At 39.0% G+C, this 18524-nt stretch overlaps 2 protein-coding genes across 2 annotated transcripts in view; one reads left to right on the top strand and one right to left on the bottom strand.

Moving 5' to 3' along the window:
* Positions 1 to 9208, top strand: part of znrf3 (zinc and ring finger 3) — a 68015-nt gene extending 58807 nt beyond the window's left edge. Inside the window, exons 4-8 of the mRNA XM_062416984.1 lie at positions 949 to 1080; positions 2045 to 2155; positions 3520 to 3687; positions 6996 to 7098; positions 7316 to 9208. Of these exons, the coding sequence (XP_062272968.1) occupies positions 949 to 1080; positions 2045 to 2155; positions 3520 to 3687; positions 6996 to 7098; positions 7316 to 9066 (2265 nt within the window). The 3' untranslated portion in view covers positions 9067 to 9208. The remainder of the gene's footprint in view (positions 1 to 948; positions 1081 to 2044; positions 2156 to 3519; positions 3688 to 6995; positions 7099 to 7315) is intronic.
* Positions 9209 to 9678: 470 nt separating this feature from the next.
* On the bottom strand, positions 9679 to 17305 carry coq5 (coenzyme Q5, methyltransferase). The gene is made up of 7 exons (XM_062416993.1): positions 17076 to 17305; positions 15968 to 16117; positions 15101 to 15325; positions 13582 to 13688; positions 12833 to 12921; positions 11905 to 12016; positions 9679 to 11684 (listed from the first exon to the last, which is right to left on the bottom strand). Exons 1-7 carry the CDS (start codon positions 17251 to 17253, stop codon positions 11583 to 11585), a joined length of 963 nt encoding a protein of 320 aa, XP_062272977.1. The 5' UTR covers positions 17254 to 17305; the 3' UTR covers positions 9679 to 11582.
* Positions 17306 to 18524: the final 1219 nt, after the last annotated feature.

The following is an 18524-nucleotide window of genomic DNA, read 5'->3' as shown; positions in this document are numbered from 1 at the left end:
CTCCCTCTGGCAAACCGTGACCACAGTTTCCATGTCTTGAGCCTATAGGTCACTTTCCCCAGTTGGTAATAGAAGAGTTCATGCCTTTGGCTTTTTCACCCTCAGACAGTTCACATCCATTAGGGCAGTAGTTCCCAAACCGCCTGCCTTATTTCCCCTCTGCTTGCAGTCCTTCATCACACACTGCATATGTCAGTGAGTTGAGAATAGTTCCACCATAGAGTGATTTTTAGATTTTTAAAGTTTGAGTGTAAAGCATTTAATATTTCGTGGCTGACTCCACCGCTTTTAGGGTAGAAGTCTTTGTCAACCTGTGACACCCTGGTGAAAAGCTGACACTATGCAGTTTTTTTTCTTTTGCATTACATTTGGATACTTCAAGAGGCTTTAAGAAATAAAGCCATGGAGAATTTCACAAGAAAAATAGGATCAGAGAAGAGTGTGAGAAGTTGTATAATACTGTGCTGCAGAACTTGTGCCTTTTGCTATTAATCGTCTCCCACCCACTCCAATGACACTGATAGTTTAATACTGAAGCGGGCACTTGCAAGGAGCATTCAGTATCTTTACAAAGTGACTATTTTCAAAGCAAAAAAACATCCACTCATTATTTCCTTGAAGAATTTCAAGACTGGAAAAACCTCTATAATGACATTTAGACCATCACCAGACTCTTAAATGGTTAGCCTCTTCTAAAGACACACATACCAGTACAAATCGGAAATCCTCAGATTCCTTGCTTCAGTCAATTAAGAATTAATAAAGCAACATTTATAAAAATCGAAATAAAGTGAAATACTGGCTTTAGGCTGTTTCCTATTTGATGTAGATCACATGGCTGCAAAACATCTCAATTATTATATGAAGGTTGTTATTACTATGACTGTAAATTTTGTTTTGCATTAGTACATGTGGTGTTGAATGTATTCTTCTGTCTCCTCTTCTCAGCTGAACCAGGTTGCCGAGGATCCCCTGAAGCGGCCGGTTGTGTACGTGAAGGGCAACGATGCTGTGAAGTTGATGAACATCGTCAACAAACAGAAAGTGGCCCGGGCTCGCATACAACACAGACCACCGAGGGTAAGGACTCGTGCCAAACCCAAAACCACTGCGTGTAGATCACGTGCATGTGTGTGTGAGACAAATCCAAGCTACATGTGAGGAACATGAGGACGAGGCAGACATGTTGCTCCAAACAGTGCGGAAAAGTTTTCAGATGTGAAGACAAACGAAAAATTCCAGCTGTGAAATCTGACCCTTTCTCTTTCTTCTCCTCTCTCCGCTGCCCTGAGGCCGAGGACTTTTTCACAGCACTGCAAGAGATTAATATCAGCTATTCAAAGAGCTGTTTGTTTGCTTGGAATATTTGATAAGAGACCAACACACTTTGAGGTCAAATAGCTTGACATAATGAAAGCCCGAGAGAAAGGACAGTCCGATAAGTGCACATTTTCTGATGGTGAATTTGGCAATCTGACCTTTCCCAGAGGATTTTCAGCAGATGTTTGGGACATGTGAACATATATTCTTGGAAATGCCACCTCTTTGAGTTAGCCGGCATCTTATCCTGGTTCCTATCTCTCAAGAATAAAGAAAAGGTGTCAACGTTGCTGTTTTTCTTGTCTTGAACTTTGCAGTATCATTTCCTGTCAGTTTATGACTGAGATGTAAATGAATTGACTTGCATGAATAATGAAGACATTTCTATTCTGAAATATGTAGATTTTCAGTGTATTATTATTTTAAGTGCATTATGTATGACTATAAATGTGTTATGTATGTTATGTATGTAGGGATCTACTCAAAAGATTAATGTAAAAAGGGGTAGGTTGTAGCTATTGTTTAAGCCTACACCTTTTCAGCCAAATCTGCCTTTTTTTAAGTTTGTCACTGTTTCTAAGGGAGATGAAGATCATTTCTTTAGTTATTTACATGTGTATTTGAGTAGCGTTAATTTAAAACAATGGAGAAAACATTACACCAGCTGTATGTGAAGATTATTTGACAAATGTGTGTTTTCTTTTCTCGCCCTCCTTTTCCACAGCAGCCCACGGAATATTTTGACATGGGTATCTTTCTGGCTTTCTTCGTGGTCGTGTCGCTGGTTTGCCTCATTCTGCTCATCAAGATCAAACTCAAGCAAAGGAGAAGCCAGGTTAGAGTCTAATCACACGCTCATCACCACTAGAACAAAAGTGTGAAGAAACAACAACTTGGAAAAACATTATTTATTCACAATATTATGACACACATAGGACCAACCTTATGCATGCATCACACACAAAACACACCCAAATATACAATTGCTTGTTTTTCCAGTCAACATGACTTCACTGGGAGTTGCAGGCATTGAGTCAGGCGACAGTAGCTCTGCCGCTGATTGATTCCTGTGGTGTGTTGACAAAAAGCTCTCAGTGGAGGCTTACGTCGGGCGCATGAATCGGGATTAGCATTTAATTAACGCTGATGAGAAGTCGGCTGTCAGAGCCAAACGCACAGAGATGTCATGACAGAGCAGGAAACCTGTTGCAGCATCCGTTAAGACAGGTGTAATCCTGCCAGCGTGCGTGTGTGTGTGTGTGTGTGTGTGTGTGTGTGTGTGTGTGTGTGTGTGTGTGTGTGTGTGTGTGTGTGTGTGTGTGTGTGTGTGTGTGTGTGTGTGTGTGTGTGTGTGTGTGTGTGTGTGTGTGTGTGTGTGTGTATGTCTTAACTGTAGGCCTCCTTTTTCTGTGTGTGGGTGTATAATGGGTGTGTACTTCTGTGTCACAGCAGTGTGTGACTTCCTTTGGTGGTTAATTAAGAGAGCAGCTCACACCAGGGGCAAATGTGTCACATGTAACAACCTTTTCCTTCCTGTAATGTGAAAAATTAATGAACTGCTCGTGGAAGGTAAATCTAGTTCGCACCATATTGACTTTTTAAAATCCAATTTATCTGTAAAAAGCGCACAAAATTTACTAACACCATCTTTGAGAGTTTTAGGCTGAGGTCCTTAAGGGTTCGCCCACACACAACTATAGTTAAATTACATACTAACTATACAGATTTTTAAATTCTTCATGTTTCATATTTTGTCAACCCTGTGATGAGAATGATTTTCATGCCAAAGTTCATTACTTTCTTGCTGACCAGGATATTCATATGTACACAAGCAATTAAAGCAGTGACTTCTATAAATCACCCAGGCTGCTACACATGTACTTATCACTTTTAATCCTGATAGGCAGTTAACTATCAGTCTCCATTTTTTAATGAGTAACATTTTTAAGGCGGCCTGAAGAAAAGAGACCTGAGTCAGAGCCGGAGTCAAACATTGCAAAATGAAGTACTGTGTCGTCACTGCGTTGACTTTAGTCTTATACAGTTATGTCATTTTTATGTCTTATCTTGACTCTCATGTTTATCAGCGTTCATGTTAAATTCTGCAAAGCTCTAAAGGGGTCTTCTTAAAACTCAAATGTTGCTCATCAAACACTCAGATATTCCCGCTGACCATGATCGCCTTCCTCCCCTCCACAGAGCTCGATGAACAGAATGGCCATCCAGGCTTTGGAAAAGATGGAGACACGAAAGTTCAAGGCCAAAGGAAAAGCCCAGCGTGAGAGCAGCTGTGGAGCCTCTGATTCACTGAGCAGCAGCTCCACCTCTGACTGCGCCATCTGTCTGGAGAAGTACATTGATGGGGAGGTAAGAAAAAAAACTTAATTCTGATTTATATATTTGACTTCCTCAGCTTTTCTTGACGTTATAGGTCCTTTCAAATCTTAACAGGACTCCTTGGTCTTCTTTGGTCCTCAAATAGTTGTGGTGTGTTTGGGGTCATTAATTGTCCTGCAGTATGAATTGTTCTCCACAAAAATGCAAACCAGAGGGTGCAGCATGTCTCTGAAGAGTGGTATTAATCCTTGGACAGGGTGTAATCAATTCAGTGCAGGTGTCCACATCCAGAGTTGACAAAGCGCTCCCAGACTTGAATATTCAGTTTGATTGTTCTTTCTCCCATTTGTCTCCTTATAGCCACACTTTTGTCGCTGCCATAAATCTCAGACTTGGATAGATAGAAAGACTTTAGAAAGACAGACTTCTTTCCAGTCATCCACTGTGAAATGCGAGTATTTCTCAGCCCACCCCAAGCGTTAGGCCTTGTTGCCCCTCCTGAGAAGTGGTTTGGAATCTGCTTTTCATCCACTAAGACCACTACAACACAGCCTTCTTTTGACAGTACTTTTGTTGATTGGAGTCTTGTGTTCTTTGTTCAGAGAATTCTGTATCTGTGATGAAGTCGCTTTTATTTATCTCTCAGGGAACTAAGCTTGATGTATTGATCTTCTGATGGTGTGGTCACTTTTGGATTGCCTGATTGTGTTTTGAAACAACTGATCTAGTTTCTGCAAAGCGTTTTAGTAGCGTTTCCATGCGCTGCCTGTTTAGAAACCTTTATTCTAGCCATGATTTGACACTGAGAAAAAGCCCCTCTTTGCTTTGAATAACAATTTGACTTCTAACACTTTCCACAACTTTTCTTGAATTTGATTGTTGACCTAGAAATAGTGTTCATGTTCATGTTCATTACCTCCTGGGTATTTCTGTAGATTCCCAGTTATGTTTCATGTGTATTCAAATCCAAAAAATCTTATTTTGGTTGAAGTACATATGTTTTAGCGTCAGATGGACTCGTTCTATAATATTTCTGAATGCTTAAACTTATTTTCAATGTGGTCTCAGACTTTCTTCATAAAATATATACTTCTTAGAAATTAACTTTTATGAGTAGCTACTGTATAAAACCCTTTTTCCTCGACTTGCTTACCAGACGTACAGTATATCTCAATAACACAGTCATGAGTATTATTGCTATACTTGCCCATTGTGAAACCATTGGGCTCATTCAATTTGAAAAAATCAAGGTAAAAATCAGATTATAAAATACATTACATCACAAATACTGGTGTAAATGTGTATTGATTTAAAATTGCAGCTGAAATTGAGGCTCACAATCCTCATCTTGTTTGTATTTTCCACCCATTAGCCTCTTTATTTTTGTTCATCACATGCATTTCACGCATGGTGCTTGCCACAAGACTTTGTTTACTGCAAACAGTGGCGACCTGTCTCATCTTGCAGTACAAAGCACAATGTTTTGATGTGTGGGGACAAAAAAATGATTTGAAACACTTTAAATCAATTGGCTTATTTGGAAATATCCGATATTTTTCATTATATTTGTAAAACATTTGATCCCTATGAATGGTAGGTCATGATACACAATTTTCTCCAGGAGAGCATTTTGTGCAACATTCAACCTTTGACATAGTAAAGGTCCGTACAGAAACATAATAGACAAAGGTAACATGCACCATCTGAATTTGTTGAATGATTGTTATTTAAAAGCACCTTCCTGCTTTAGTGGGACATGCTGAAGCCCAGACACTTCTTAGCTTTGGCAGTCTTAGTGTGGTCATCTACCGACTGAGCCTATTTTCTTTTCCCTTGCATATTCTGTAGACATGAAACATAATGCAGTAATGTGGACAATAGAATGGAAGTTCCCCTGATGTGCTTGGGGACCACAGTCCTGCGGTCTTCAGTGACGTTCTTTCCGGCGCCTTTTTAGATGTTTAAGTCTTTCATAGCACCTGGAGAGATAACGGTACCCAAAGTGCATTGGGTTGTGATTAAGCTTCCTGTTTTCCGTGTGTGGCCTTCTTGTCAACATATGTATCCTAATCTCGGACTTTGATGGTTTACTGTAACAGCATTGCTCATCCTCATTCATTGATGCTGGAGGGACAAACCCCACTGCCCAGGGAGACATAGTTGGTGTTTCTTTATTTTTCTTTTTTTTTGTGGTAATGTGTCTCTTCGGTAAGGAGGAGAAGAAAACACAACAAAGCATGGCGCCAGGATTGCACAGAGGAAGTGGCGATATAAAAGGCTGAATGGCATCAAAGCGGTTTTTGAGCAGTGAACCGAGCAACAAAAGCTCGGGTGGAAAAGAGCCCAAAGATGAGTCACATTAAGCCACAGAGAATTTATGGCAGTGAAAGAGCTCTCACTGGAAAAGAATATTATAATTCATATTTATAGTGTTCCTGCTTTTGTGTACTGGAATGACAATTCTCAATCTGAATGCAAAGTGTTGCATTCTTTTCATATCAATCCTCAAGTGTACGCCTGTTGTTTGTTTTGTTCCAGAAAGCGGTGACATTGAGCATCAAAGTTGTATTTGTATTGTGGTGTGGCATCTAGTTAAGAGTTTTGTTTGTGGCATGATGTGAAGTTGGCTCCTGCAGTCACAACCATCACCATAACTGACTGTTCTGTATGGCTTTGCTGCCACCCTCTGGACATTTACAAGCTCTCAACCACACATTTATATTCACCCTCTGACAAATGAAACCCTGTTGGCATACACATAATTTAAGAAATGTGTTGCCTTGCAAATGTACTTGTAAAAATGTCTTACATCTTAATGTAATTTGACATATTTCACTAAATCATCTAAAGAACACACAGCTATATTTGTTATTTTTTAGTAGTGGGTTACCAATGCAAACCCTGAAAGACAAACAGGGTTTCATAGAAATAGTAACCGCAGGGTTATTGTATTGTGATGGCAGTGTTGAAGTAAAGATCAGACGCTACTTGTTAACTTTTATATTAAATGTGTGAAAGTCTTTTAACGTGCTTCAAGGAAGGAACAAAGATCCAGATTTTCTTCTGGTTTTTCTCTATTAAATTAATAGCAACAGTCCACTTAGACATAACACAGACATTTCACTCTCCAAAGTGTGCTTATGCTGGACTGCTGCCATTAATTTTATTACAGATAAATCAGAGTAATGTTTTGTTAATTTTGTCCACCTGCTGTAAGGAGACATTGTGGACCTTACGTGCTCCTATTGTTGTAACAGTATTTTCTGCTTTTCTTTTTTTTTTGGATGGATGACAATAAAGGTAGTAACCATTAAATCCTCTCATATTTTCCCCTCCAGGAGCTGCGAGTCATCCCCTGTGCACACAGATTTCATAAAAAATGTGTCGATCCCTGGCTGCTCCAGCATCACACCTGTCCCCACTGTAGACATAACATCATTGGTAAGCTAATGCACAAATTGTTGTTGCCTTGATGTTTACATGAAATACCCTTTCTTAATATCACTGACACTTATTTCACTGATAGACAAAAACTGTTCCTTGGTTGTAAAAGATCAACTTGTTATTGGATTGGCATTAACAGCACTAAATACATTAGTTCATAAAGGTACTTTTCATCTGTAAGATTCTAAATGATGCTTATTTTTTTTCTCCACAGAACAAAAGAAGGGAAATCCGGGACCAGCATGCATGGACCCCGGCAACCCAGTCCATGGCCGGCAGCAGAGGGTGGTGCTGCCCGTCCATTATCCTGGCAGGGTGCACCGTGCAGGCCAGGTGACAGCCTACCCAACCAGAACAAGCATGGACCCGCATGGAAACCCCATTACTGTGCTCACTGTGGACCAGCACCCAGATCCTCAAGGTTTGTACCCACCCCAATCAACGTCTGCCTTCCTCCGGAGCTACCACCCCACCCTCCATCTGGACCACTCACTCAACCCTCACCATTGCGGATTGGAGCACCGTGGACCCCCTGCCTACCAAGCACAACCGCATCACGCTGCTTTTAAACGACCCAAATTCCACGGGCGCAACTTCTCCCGAGCAGCCTGCTTCTCGCAGTACGAGACTATGTACCAGCACTACTATTTTCAGGGGTTGACTTTCCCTCAGCAACCTGAGGGTGGCCAAGGGCCTGCGATGGCAGGACAGCTTGGTGGTGGAGCAGGGGCTCATAAGGGCCACCACAGCAGGGCCTTCCAGCAGGGACTGTTATACCCCACAGTGGTACACATGGCACCTGCCTCTTCTTCAAGGATAGGTGATACCGGCAGCACTTCTGGCCTGAGCTGTTACCATGGCCACCGCTCAGTGTGCAGCGGTTACCTCGCTGACTGCCCTGGTAGTGACAGCAGCAGCAGCAGCTCAGGCCAGTGTCACTGTTCCTCCAGTGACTCCATGTTGGACTGTACTGAGGTCAGCAACCAGGGGGTGTACGGTAGCTGCTCTACTTTCCGCAGCTCGTTGAGCAGTGACTACGATCCTTATGTCTACCGAAGTAAGAGCCCATGTAGGGGCTCCGCAGGGGAAGCAGGGGCTACGGGTTGCACCTCAGTTCCTGCTGAGGACTCGTCATCCCCTGCTCCCTTGGGACATGATTGCCTCCAGCTTCCTCCTGGGGCTTCGGGATATAACTCGGGGGACCACCTCTCCAACTGCAGCTTGGAGCCCAATTACAGCAGTCGCTCATCACTGGAACCCAGGGAGAACAGCAACACTAGCACTACCTCAGGCGGGGCTCCAGAGGCTATCGGAGCAGACAGGGGGAAGGGGGCACAAGACGAGTCAGGGGAGCTAGGGGCTGCAGCCTGTAGCTGCTGCTTCGAGGTGCTTCCTCCCAATGTGGAGTGCAAGGGGCAGGACTTGGACCAAGCTGGGCCTCTGGCCTCAGGACACTGTCACAGGGGGATGGAATTTCAGAGCTCCACCTCCAAGAACTACTTTGTTTCTGAGCACATGTGCCCTTCCTCGGAGCAGGTTAGCTACGAAGGGCTACCTTGCTGTTTCTACAAAGAGATGAAGGTCCACAGGGCCACAGCAGGGCGCTACACAGAGGACTACGCTGTTAATGTGCAGTATGCGCATGCAGACTCGGAAACCTGTTCTGGACAGGCCTGCTGTGAACTGAACCAGAGAATACCCATAATTCCTGAGGACACAGATTGTGAAATGGGCACAGGGGCAGAGACCCAGAGCAGTTTATTGCCTGTCAATGTCACAGTGGAGGCAGAATTGCGGACAGGGGAGCGACATGAGACCAGGGAGGGGTATTTCACCTCAGGACAGTTTAGAGGTCAGCCATACCCTCAGGAGGAGGAGACCAGGGCTTTATTTCACCCTCAGCTCTCTGGAAGCCCCAATGCATTGGGAAGCAGTACAACAAATGATGGAGGTCTGGGTATATGAACTTGAGTCCAGAGAAAAGGAACTCAGTCAAAAGTATGTATTTGGTACCGTATCAGTCAGTCAGTCAATCATTGAAACCCTCAGTTGCCTTGTTCTAACCGTGCTCTCTGAGCGCTGAATGTTTTCATCTTAGATTGTGTGGATTTCTACTGAAATGGCCTGTTATTTCTAGATATACAGTGTATCAAGTTCATTCCTGTGGCCACGAATGTCTCAGAAATTAGAGTGGTCGGTATTGGCATCTATTTGCAGACTGCTGCCATCAAGGGTTAGGCCCCTTCAACCCTGAGAAACTGGGCCCATTTCTTATGAGATTTTTCAGACTTTGTCAAGAACAAAACATCTAGACTTCATCTTCTGTGCAAGGTCTAGGAATACAGGAGTTTCTGTTTTTATGAAAAAAAAAGTATACTCTTAATTCACAAACATCTACATGTATACATTTTGTATATGTGCGCACATGAACACTGACTGCCTATAAAGCTTCAACCACCAACTCAAATAGGTTGTACGGACATAGCTATACCAAAACAGAAAGACATGATTGTTTGTTTTTTTTTCTTCCTTTTTTTTTTTTCAAGAGCAGGGAAATGGGTCCAAGTGTCTGTGACCCACACATTTCTCTGAGGAGAAGAAGCTATATATTACAGGAAAAAAATGCATAGAAATGTGAATGCAAGGCTGACACTGGTCTCTATTCAATATGATACAGAATTTGTTTTATGCATTGCATTTCTGTCCAGTAGTGGCCTACCTGTATGAGATGTGCCAGAGCAACATGAAAGCCTTACGCTGGTAAGCTATTTGTAGCAATATCTAAAGACACTGCACAACATCTGGTCGAATCCCAGACTAAAGTGACTAAAGTGTCTCGGGGTCAGTAGATTTCTTGTTTGGAAGCCCTTAAAACGTGTATTTTTGCTGTCACTTACCCGATTTCCTCCATGAGGCATGCTCTAATAAATATCTATGGTTCTTAAGATTCTAGCATGTATCAAAAGGCCAAAGGAAAGTAGCTGGAAAAGACTCATATTTCATAAGGGTTCCTTATTGTACTGTGACTTTTTTTTTTTTTAAACAATGCAGTTTTACATACCACAGTCTTTCCGTTTGAATCATATCATGCCATGCATAATACATACAGTACTCGTGATATCAATGCTTGTCATTCATGCCTTTCTGTTTGTCCTGCAGACTTTTTTTATACTGTTTCTATGAAATATACACATTCTCTACACAGAGGAAAACCTTCTGAAATAACCCTATTTATAAGTTAACCCAGTGCTGTAATCAAGTGAGAATCTAATCTTGCCTTTTGCATAGAGATATGTACCTACTGCAAATATAACATTTTGGGGTACTTGAGTCACTATTTAATTTTTTTGTTATTGTTTCTAGCACTTAAGAAGATTAAAATGTGTACAAAAATTAATATTTTTTAATTTTTTAAGAATATAATTATTTTCTGTCATTACCATTACAAATGTTTAAAAAAGGCTAGAAATCAATCTGTGTATATTTCTGTACCTGTATAGCAACACATTTTCATGAATGGAAATATGTTCTCTGAATATTTATTTACTAATATATTTATCTTTAAGCCATGTCTTATGTTCAGAGTGTATGAACGTTTGAGTTATTTGGTTGCTTTTTATTTTGAGAAAAATCACTAACATGAGACTTTGTATATACATGGTAATTGCACACAAGACGATTAAATCTTCTCTGACCAAAAAACCGATTTTAAAACTTTAGTACCATACAGTTTTGTAATTAAAGTGTACAAAGATCTGTAAAATATACAGTTTTATTCAAGTAACTCATGTTGTGGTGTCCTCCTTTACATTATTTACAATCAACATTTTTTCCACAAGTCATTAGCTGTTGTTTGATGTAGTTTTATCTAACGATGCACCAATACTGATACTGATACTGATATTGGATATTGTTTCAATGCTGACTCAAATAACTGGATTGGGTATCGGATAACATTATTTTAATAAATAACAATTCAGTACATTTATTTGTTACATTTTGCTTCACAATGTCTGGAAAGCAATGATGTTACCTTACACATAAAAGAATGGTCCCAGTCTCGGTATCAGGCGATACCCAAAACCCACATATTGGTATCGGTACTGGGAATGAAAAAGTCGGATTGGTGCATCACTAGTTTTATCATCAGTAGATATGAAGCTCACCATTTGCAGGTTTTATTATTTAGTAGATGTTACCAAAAAAAACCTCAAAATTTAAGTCACTTGGGAGTTGTCTTAACATTGATAATGATGGTAAAAAGTTGTTTTTTTTACAGTGCAATAGTCAGTGAAAGAACATCATATATCCACGGACCTCAGATTTTCTGTGATTGTGCAGTAACATCTGCAGAGAGGAGCTGAGGCTTCATGCTCTGAACTGTCTGAGAACTGTCTACAGACAGTTTGTCATACAGGCAGAGGAGCCTGAAACACAGTCAGTGTTTTTTTTTTTCCATTTGGAGGTTTTAGAAGTTCATCTCACAGCTTGAAACCCGAGTGAATAGCCACCACACCGCCAGTGAAGTTGTAATACTGCACACAGTAGAAACCTGCATCCTCAATCATAGATTTAAACTCCTCCTGCAGACAAAAAATGGAAGAAGAAATGACACACAGTACATCAATTTTAAAAATGTATAATTAATTATTAATAATTTAAAAAAATTCAATAGATAGAGAATTAGAAGTGAAATAATACAGTCGTTTAAGATAGACCTAATATGGATATAAAATGACATTTGAAGTAAAGTTGGCAGTGATGGAAATACAGAGACAGAGACAAATTAACGCATTTTCTCACCTGGTTAGGAAACTTCCGGATGCTCTCTACCAAATACTGGTAAGACTTCCAGTCTCCAGCAATCACTTCTCCCAAAACTGGAATCATCTGGAAACTATAAGCGTCATAAAGCCTGAAAAATAGAAGAGGATGCTTGTTACCTATACAGCCAAAAAGCTGGAATTTGCTTTCAATCCCAAATGTATTTGAGGTCTATGTATGTTTGCAATGTTTTTTTTAGACTGGAAAGTTTTGTTTTCATAGAGTAAAACCTCACTATATTTCCAGTTAAATGCTTTTCCCATGCCATCTTAAATTATAGAGTATATGTAAATACTGTTGTAGTTTCTATAGTAATGACTAACTAGCTTTTAATACCTGTAAATCCTTACAATACTGCTTTTCAGGCAAATGTGGAATTATTAGTCAATCGGCTGGCAGCCTCATGCAGACTCTACAGCAGAACCAAACATAACAAAAACTGCATTTCATTTAGATAGGCCTGTTCCACGGACCTGCTATTATACATGCAGATTCACTGGACACTTAATGAGATGGAGACATTGTTATAGTTATACAGTACTGTGCAGCCAGAGAGGAAATGTACTGGTCTCTATGGTACAAAGCCAGAAGAGGGCAGTGTCATTCCATAGCTAACAAAGCAAATGTCATATATCACATCTCTCTTATCAGGAGGTAACACATTTAACAAATGAAAAATGCAAATACCACATTTAACAAAGCAGGAAAATAATTAGCACATCTCCCAGAACATGGTGAAGCTTCACATTTGTGGTGTTATGTATTGATTTGCACAAATGTGTTTCCCTCCAGAAGCAAAACACAAGCTGTAGCTGTTATAATGTGCTGTTGGATTCATAATGGCAGCAATAAATCTATCTTTTGAGTGTTACAGGGCTGATATATATTCACAAACACTCCCCCTCACCTTGCCAACACAGGATTTGTTACTTTACTGAACTCCAAGCACATGAACCTGCCACCAGGCTTCAGGACCCGTAGAGCCTCCTGCAGTGCCTAAACAGAAACACATGATGCTGAAATGATGAATGAATAAAACACAAAGTGTATCTTGTCCGATTATCAATTAATCATTTAAGTAGTTAATTAAGCCAAAATGCCAAACATGTTGTTTTTTATGCTTATGAAATGTAAATTCAATATAAGTGAAATATGGACAATTTGAAGATGTCACCTTTTTGAGAAATTATGATGGCCATTGTTTTATCAATGTCTGACTTTTGTTTTGAAAGTGAATCAGTTAAATGGAAAAAAAAGTGAATTCAATAACAAACAAAATGTTAAGCTGCTAAATAAATACAATATACCCCAAATCCTTTATAATACATGTGCATGAGCTGAACATGTAACTTGGAAATGAAACTATTAAGTGGTAAAAAAAAAAAAGAATGTTTTTCAGGATTTCTTAACGAATTTAAAGCATTTGAATCAACACATTGAATGTAATGTTATCACAAATGTCTTTTTTATGCATCCCTTTCTGACACCATTTTTTAAATTCAAATGGATCACAGCATAGGAGTCAACAGTAAAGCTGAGAATCCTGCTAGATGATAGTTTGACAGGGATGGACACACACTACTTTGTTCAGTTAACAGGCTGATATCACTAAACACAAAGCTGCAGTACCAGCTTGTTGATGCTATGGTCAGTTACCTGATCTATGTGAGTGACATTGCGAATGCCAAAGGCGATGGTGTAAATATCAAACTGGTCATCATCAAAGGGCAGCTCCTCTGCATCCCCCACCACCCAAGACAGCCCTGACACACAAAAAAACACAAACAATCATGTCAAAAATAACAGAATCCTTCTACTTTTTTCTTCATTTTTAGACCCTTGCCACCCTGTTTCTGCTCAAATTCACTGTGCTGCGAGTTTTCGTGCATTTGTGAAGAAAACTTGTAGCTGTAATTCTAGTTTGCAAACTTGTAACGAGTTCTAAACCAATAGTTCTGTTTCGTAATCCTGCAACAATTATTATGCGCTCTGTTCAGGTCATGCATGGTTGCACAGTCACACACACTTATAATTAAAGTATTTTGTATCTGCTCTTTCGGATTGCGTACTGTGCTCAGGAGTGAGCTTCAAAATGCTTGGAAATTAAAGTTTGCACACATTTAATTTATGTTCATGAATAAAATGATTGCAGAATGTTCACATCCAGTCAAATTGACTCTACAGCCACAATCTGAGCTCAGTAAACACAGTCTCTGTCTATGAGCACATTTAATTGCACAGGACTGCTTTCATGGAACATACAGAAGAGAGGCAGATGCAGTTTTCTCATCACTGTCTGCTGTCAATGTTGACTGTTTGTACGCAATGACATCCACTTCAGTCACTTTGTAGCTAACAGACTTATCTCAAGAGATGAACATGAACCCGATTTACTAGACTGAATCTTGGGTGAGGCTCTGCTGCGACCGGCAGTGTCAATCAATCGATAAATCAAATGTTATGGGTTTGGTTTTCACAAGTTATTGCCTGTAAATTAAGACCAGAGAAGCAAACAAACCTCAAAGTCTTCTCCGTTCTGACTGGCGTCAGGTTGTCACTCTTACCAAATGAGGTAATGTTTAGATATATAGCTTGTTTTTCTGGTTAACTACTCCCTTAACTGAGTCAAAGATGCTCATGTGCATGAAACTGATGATTATTTTCTTAAATTTGGTGCTAGTATACCACTGAGTTCCATTACCAATACTATGTTTTTGTACTAAACTCTTTTTAAATTCACATAGTAAGCCAGACTTCATAAATCAGTGACATACAAGAACTTTGCCTCATTAAAACTAAAATGAGCAAAATTATGACTTCAATCAAACATTATCTGATAAAAGATTAATTAAACAAGACCAACAATCTGGACAGTTTTTGTCATATTTCGGTCTGCTCTCAGAGGGGGAGGTTTGATATCCAGACTTGCTGACAATGATCAGAAACCTGGAAATTGTGTTTACATCCCAGTTTTTTTCACAACAACTCAACCAGAATGTGTGGTTTTCTCTAAGCCAGGATGAGGGCTTCTCCAGATGTAACCATAGTATCATTACATGCACAGTTAAATTAGTGGGATACCCCAAAATCTGATTTGTGTACATATAAACAAAATACATGGATCAAGTGTCTGTCTTTCAGGACACTTGAAGCAATTTTACTCTTGAAAACTTACCAGCACTGACGCCCGCGCTTTCATATTTCTGTTTGCCCACTCTCAGCATCTCCTTGTTGATGTCACACACCACCGCTCTGGATTCCTGGGGCACATCCTTGTCCTCAGTGGAGTAGCTGTTGGAGATTTCCTGCCACGAAGGCGTCTGCATGGTCCTCACCGCCCTCCTCTTCTGGCGCTCTTGCTGAGAACGAACGTACTCCAGGAAACGGAAGGAAATATCACCTGCAGCAGAGGATCATTATAAACAAAAAAAACATGAGTTATACTAGAGCCAGGCAATATATCAATATTATATCAATATCGTGATATCAGACTAGATACTGTCTTAGATTTTGGATATCGTAATATCCTGATATGTCATCAGAGTTGTTTTCCTGGTTTTAAATGCTGCATTACTGTAGTGTATGAAATGTACTGAACTTACCAGACTGTTCTAGCTGTTCTGTTATTTACCTTTTACCCACTTGGTCATTATATCCACATTACCAATGATTATTTATCAAAAATGTCATAGTGTAAGTATTTAATGAAAGCACCAACAGTCATCTCTACAATTTGTTGCAATATTGATATCGAGGAGGTCAAAAATATTGTGATACTTGATTTTGTCCATATCGCCCAGCCCTAAATTATACCAGTGTCGGATTTCCAGAGTTTGACTTTTAACACGTCACACTGATGAAGCTCAATAAACTTTATATTGAGGGGTGAGTGTGGATGGGTGAATGAGACATGTAGTGTAAAAGCGCTTTCAGTGGTCATAACGACTAGAAAAGCGATACATAATCACACTCCATTTACCATTTCTTAGTCTTGTTATCAACAAACATTAAATATGTTTTGGCTGCACACAAGCTTCTTTACCTGTTCCACCTGCCACATCCAGTAGTTGTGAACCAGGCTGTGGGTTCATGACGTGCAGCAGTGTGTCCTTCCACAGTCGATGAATCCCCAAACTCATGGCATCGTTCATAACATCGTACTTCTGGGCGACGTTCTCAAACACTTTATACACTGAAAAAGCAAAATGGAAAGAAAGAGCATTTGTATGAGTGGAAGTTGTCTAAACATTTTAACTGAACATTAAGGCTGGGTATCGTTTAAAAAATTACCATACCAGTACCAAGTAACCTTAAAGTGATACTGATACCAATTCAGTATTTCATTCGATACCCATCATGTGAATAAGCAAGTTAAATTCCATAAAATGCCACCACTCCTCCACATCTAAATGATTTGATTTTTACACAAATCACAAATGGACCTGAAGAAACAGGATTTTATTTTAACAGCATTTCTTCCAGTTGAAGTGTCAAATAAACAAATTAAATAAAATATGTGGATTCATGTGTTTGTTCATTCTGTAAAGCTCTTCTAAATCTTTCATGAGATCTACAGTATATTACAAACTAAGCTTATCTTTAATTGGATAAATAAATGCCTGCAATCGCCAGACATAAAACATAGCAGGTCAAACAAAGCACTTTTATTTGTATGTGGTTAATAGAGATATTCAGGTTTTGTTATGAGATGTTTTTTAAATCCTTAAGGTTTCTTGGTTTATTAGGTCTATAATTGATCCATAAAAGTTTCACTTAAAATTTCAATAAAATCTTAAAAAATATTTATATGTTATTTCCACCAATGTGCAATGTGTATTTAAGTGGGAATTACTTGGTTTAATTGGCTTATATATAAAATAAACCAAACCACACAAATGCTGTTACAATTCCCACTTAAATTACACATTGTAATGTCTGAAATCACCTTTAAATGTTTATTTTTAGAAGTTTTTATTGAGCTGAAGTTTCACTTTTATGGATCAATTATACACCGAATTAACCAGGAGACTTTCAGTATATCAAACACATATTTATCCCTGTTTGTCAAGGTGTGTGCATTAACAAGGAGACGATGACGTGATAAAATAGAGAGATTATTGACTGAGGTTTTGCTCTCTGCTGTCACCCACCTCTCTTCGCCTTCTCCGCCTCTGGTACAGTCTCAAAACCGAAATGAGTGCTCCTGTCTGCGGCTGCATCGCTGAGACACCGACAAGAGGTCCGACCTGAAACATTAATATGTCTGTGAGAGGGAGGGATCACCCTGCGGACCAGAGATCTCATGGACACAGCCATGGTCACAGACATAAGGACATATATATAAGGACATGTGTATAATGTCTGTGATAATGACCGAGGAGGCTGGTTATTCAACAGCGCGTCAGGATGTCGTCATTCATAAGCGACAGTAACTTTTAAATACAACTTTATCAACAGCACCGTAATGTTACAATACAAATACCAGAGCATGAGAAAATCAACAGGGTTATTATAGGTTTAAAATTAGTTTTTGTTTTCATTTAGTTTTTTTTTTAAATACATATATTTCAGTTTGAGTTTAATATCGAAGCACATTTCCGCCAATGTAATGGGAAAAAAGATCCTGTATGTTAAAATAATGACTTATTATCTAAAACTAATGACTTAGTATCTAAAAAATAATGACATATAACTCAAAATAATGACTTAGTAACTCAAAATAATGGCTTAGTATCTGAAAATAATGACTTGGTATCTAAAAATAATGACTTAGTAACTCAAAATTATGACTTAGTATCTCAAAATAATAAATCATCTCAAAATAATGACTTAGTAACTCAAAATAATAAGAAATTATCTCAAAATAATGAACTCAAACTAATAAGAAAATATCTCAAAATAATGACTTAGTATCTCAAAATAATAAGAAATTATCTCAAAATAATGAACTCAAAATAATGAGAAACCATCTCAAAATAATGACTTAGTAGGCTATCTCAAAATAATAAGAAATCATCTCAAAATGATGAGAAACTACCTCAAAATGATGACTTAGTTCATCAAAATAATAACATAGTAACTCAAAATAATTAGAAACTATCTCATAATAATGACTTAGTATCTCAAAATAATGAGATAATAATAAGTCATTATTTTTGAGACAGTTTCTCATTTAGAGATAGTTTCTCTTTATGTAATAGGGACCAATACTTTATGAGTGTCCCAGTTTAATAAGGACAATTTGAACAGTTACTCGAATGAGTACAGACATGAGAAAATACATACAAATACATGAGAAAGGACTCGTGCTCCTTTCTGCAGAGGGAACATTGCGTCTAAAGTTGTGAATGAATTCAATTTCAGACAGTTTAAAGGTTCATTACCGCCACCTAGTGGACTGGAGTGTGGAACTGTAGATTGGTAGACAACATAAATAAAACACGTTTCTTGTTTCTACAAGATATTTAATTGGGTAATTGTATATTTGCCATGATGCTTATCTGCGAAGATTCCCTAATGTGATGTTATTTTGCTTCTTTTAGTGCTCATATCAGTTTCCTTCTTTCCTCCTCGTGGATACTCCAGCCACACATGTTGAA

This window comes from Scomber scombrus, chromosome 4 (genome assembly GCF_963691925.1).
Source record: "Scomber scombrus chromosome 4, fScoSco1.1, whole genome shotgun sequence".
Lineage (NCBI taxonomy): Eukaryota > Metazoa > Chordata > Actinopteri > Scombriformes > Scombridae > Scomber > Scomber scombrus.
The sequence above is the reverse complement of the archived record's forward strand: the minus strand, read 5'-3'. Positions and strand labels throughout refer to the sequence as shown.

Bases quoted from the DNA above. Each gene is read 5' to 3' on its own strand.
- coq5 (XM_062416993.1), bottom strand. From the start codon at position 17,253: ATGTCTGTGACCATGGCTGTGTCCATGAGATCTCTGGTCCGCAGGGTG. The intron at 16,118-17,075 runs GTGGGTGACAGC...TTGCTTTTTCAG, and splicing joins GGCGGAGAAGGCGAAGAGAG to TGTATAAAGTGTTTGAGAAC. The intron at 12,922-13,581 runs GTAACTGACCAT...GTTTCTGTTTAG, and splicing joins ATGTCACTCACATAGATCAG to GCACTGCAGGAGGCTCTACG.